Genomic DNA, 2,734 nt, shown 5'->3' on the forward strand with positions numbered 1-2,734 from the left:
AAAGGAGAGGACTACAAAAGTGACTGGAGACTACTGGACATCGCTGGGTAACCATAGTTACCTCAGAGTTACAGTGCATTATATTGATGGACAGTGGGAGCTGCATTCACATACTATGACTGTCATGAAACCAGAAACCAGAGACATTTTGTTTGATTCATGTTGCACAGCAGTAGAACGTTTCAATTAAAGTCCGCACGCTATTTTAACTGCTACTGTGTAAAGGGAATACTGCTGTTAAAAAGCAACTTATTTGTTTAAAGTGTAAAGTTGTGTATTCAAACCAAATGTTATTGCACTTTTGTTCATAAGCAGTACTTTTAAAATAAAAGTGCCCAAAACACTACTTTTGAATTCAGTATTGAATTTTAAATTTTGAAAATCATGTGATTAATCGCGATTAAAAATTTTAATCTTTGCCCAGCACTAGTTTTATATAGATAGATATTCCTTTTTTTTTGTTTTAGTTTTATTACATACATGCATAATTATGATTAATAACAGTTAATAAAAATAAATAATAAAACTGTACTTAATGTAAATATGTGTCAGCATTGTTACCATACATAAGCAAAAGTGTTAAACCTATTAACTAAACAAGATTCATCTCACCTTTTGTATTATTAGGGCCTGTAGTGTTGGCTGCATTACCGGCAATCTGAACTATAGCACCTCTGAAATACAATAAACCGAATAATTCAATAATCATGCAAATGTTCAGCTCCCCCCCAGACGATGAAGAGAAAAAAAAAAAAAAAACACAACTTACGTTTTATTAACAGCATTATACTGGTTATCACAGTCAGGAGGTTTTACAGGTGTGATCTGAACCTTGTTGGGTAGCTTCAGCAGCATGATGTCATGCTCCCTGTCATTGTTGTTGTCTTGGTCTGTAAAGATCTTAGGATGCTCTGTGATTTGTTGCACTTGCAACCTTTTTCTTGTACCTTCTTCTTGACGTGGATGCACTCCTAAATGTGCAGTTATATTCCTGCAAATCAGTAGAGGTTAAAGAAGAACATCACTGAATTACTGTAAATACACACATTTTAATAACAGGTGAGTAATTCCTGAACATGAAGATAAGCACACTGCAAAATTATTTAATAAAGTATCTATTTTCTATCAGAATATAACAATAAGATGAGAAACATATCTGCCAGTGCAGTATTACACACAGTAAGATTTAATGAAATAAGAAAAAAGTATATCTTGGGGAATCTGTAAGTGGTCACACTCAATACAAACACTGTATTATTGAGTCAAATATTACAGGATTTAGTGATTTAAAATAAGACTTTTATTATTGTTTCTGAAAAACAATCAGCCAAGCCTTGGTTTTGAATCTCTGACCTTTAGATTCATGTGGGCTAACCACCAAGACATGTATCAGCTGGTGTGGTGATCAGCGTGGTGAGGTGGCTCTGCCATGACAATGTCCATTAATGGGTTCATCATATTTCACTATGAAATATCTCAACGTGTACTAGATAAATTGATTCAGATATTTATGTGATGTATTTATGTCATCACCAAGTTAAAATTAGTTAAATACGTTAACTTATGACCAAATACCTGCAAAACTAATGTCCAGAGTTAATATAGTTTATTATTTTTCAATAGTTTTAATTTTTCATTTGTTTTCATTTCAGTGTAGTTTCAATTAGTTTCCAGAGGGAGGCTGCTAATTTCAGTTTAGTTTTTATTGTTTGAATTTTAAGTTTTAGTTTAGTTTTTATTAGTTTCTGTATTATTATTTATTTTATTGAGTGTTGTTCTGAGACTATAGTTTTGTATTGTATGCATGGAAGTAATGTAAATCATCTGAAGCACTATTCAATGGAATGTGATGGGTTGAAACAAAACTAATGTGAACAAATCTAAACCTTCAAATTAGATATTTTGTTCCAAGATAAAGTCAAGAATAATGTAAGCCTAAATACTAAAACCTGAAATAAGATGTTTTTTCTTAAAATAAGTTTCAAAACAAACTGTCCTGCAGCTAATATCTCCCTTGTACATAGCTAAAAATATACCCAAATAAGATTTAATTTAATTTCTATTTAAGACAAGGCTTGACATTTGCTTGAGTTAAGTTAAACAGCCTTGCATGTGAGCACTAGATATTCCAGTCCACATTCAAAACGAGTCCAATTATGTATCTACCCTATGCATTTTAACTTACGTGTGGTATATTTGAGTACCATGAAAGCCATAAATAAAATGTATTGTTATTGTTATTAACTAGATTTTAAACCTAAATATAATATTATACTCATTTATAAATATAGTTTTTGCAGTGCAATGCTATCTTTATTTTGGGAATGCTAGTATTACATGAGATCATCACCAATGGCTTGAGGACTTTCAGATCGAATTTATTAGTGATGAATATATTGTTACTAGTTTTTTAGTAAAACAGTCATTTTCTCACCATCCGGGCTTCCAGCAATGAGCTGCAGTCAGAATCCACTGGTCACTGATCAGGGAGCCACCACACCATGAGCTATTGGTCTCATTTCTTGCTATCAGTAACACATGGTACAGACGCTCTCTTGGTCCACAATTGTGCCCTTTAAGGATTCTCTTCTGCAGATCCACCACTGTGCCCACTATGAGACCTGAAAGAGAATGTCCACCACAAGGTGACATATTCTAATAAGTTATCAATATACAAAAAGTTGTGTTTATGGAATCCCAACAGTTTTTCACAACTGGTAACACACATTTCTCT

The 2,734-nt window shown here is 32.8% G+C and overlaps 1 protein-coding gene across 1 annotated transcript in view; it reads right to left on the bottom strand.

The window, feature by feature from the left end:
- The window catches only part of LOC118326999 (kallikrein-8-like), a 9,718-nt gene that overhangs the window by 6,599 nt on the left and 385 nt on the right, over positions 1 to 2,734 (bottom strand). The window contains exons 2-4 of the mRNA XM_035660164.1: positions 2,435 to 2,621; positions 770 to 991; positions 613 to 674 (exon numbers count right to left, since the gene is read on the bottom strand). Of these exons, the coding sequence (XP_035516057.1) occupies positions 613 to 674; positions 770 to 991; positions 2,435 to 2,621 (471 nt within the window). The remainder of the gene's footprint in view (positions 1 to 612; positions 675 to 769; positions 992 to 2,434; positions 2,622 to 2,734) is intronic.

This window comes from Morone saxatilis, unplaced genomic scaffold (assembly GCF_004916995.1).
Source record: "Morone saxatilis isolate NCDOM2014 unplaced genomic scaffold, NCSU_SB_2.0 Contig17, whole genome shotgun sequence".
Taxonomy (NCBI): Eukaryota; Metazoa; Chordata; class Actinopteri; family Moronidae; genus Morone; species Morone saxatilis.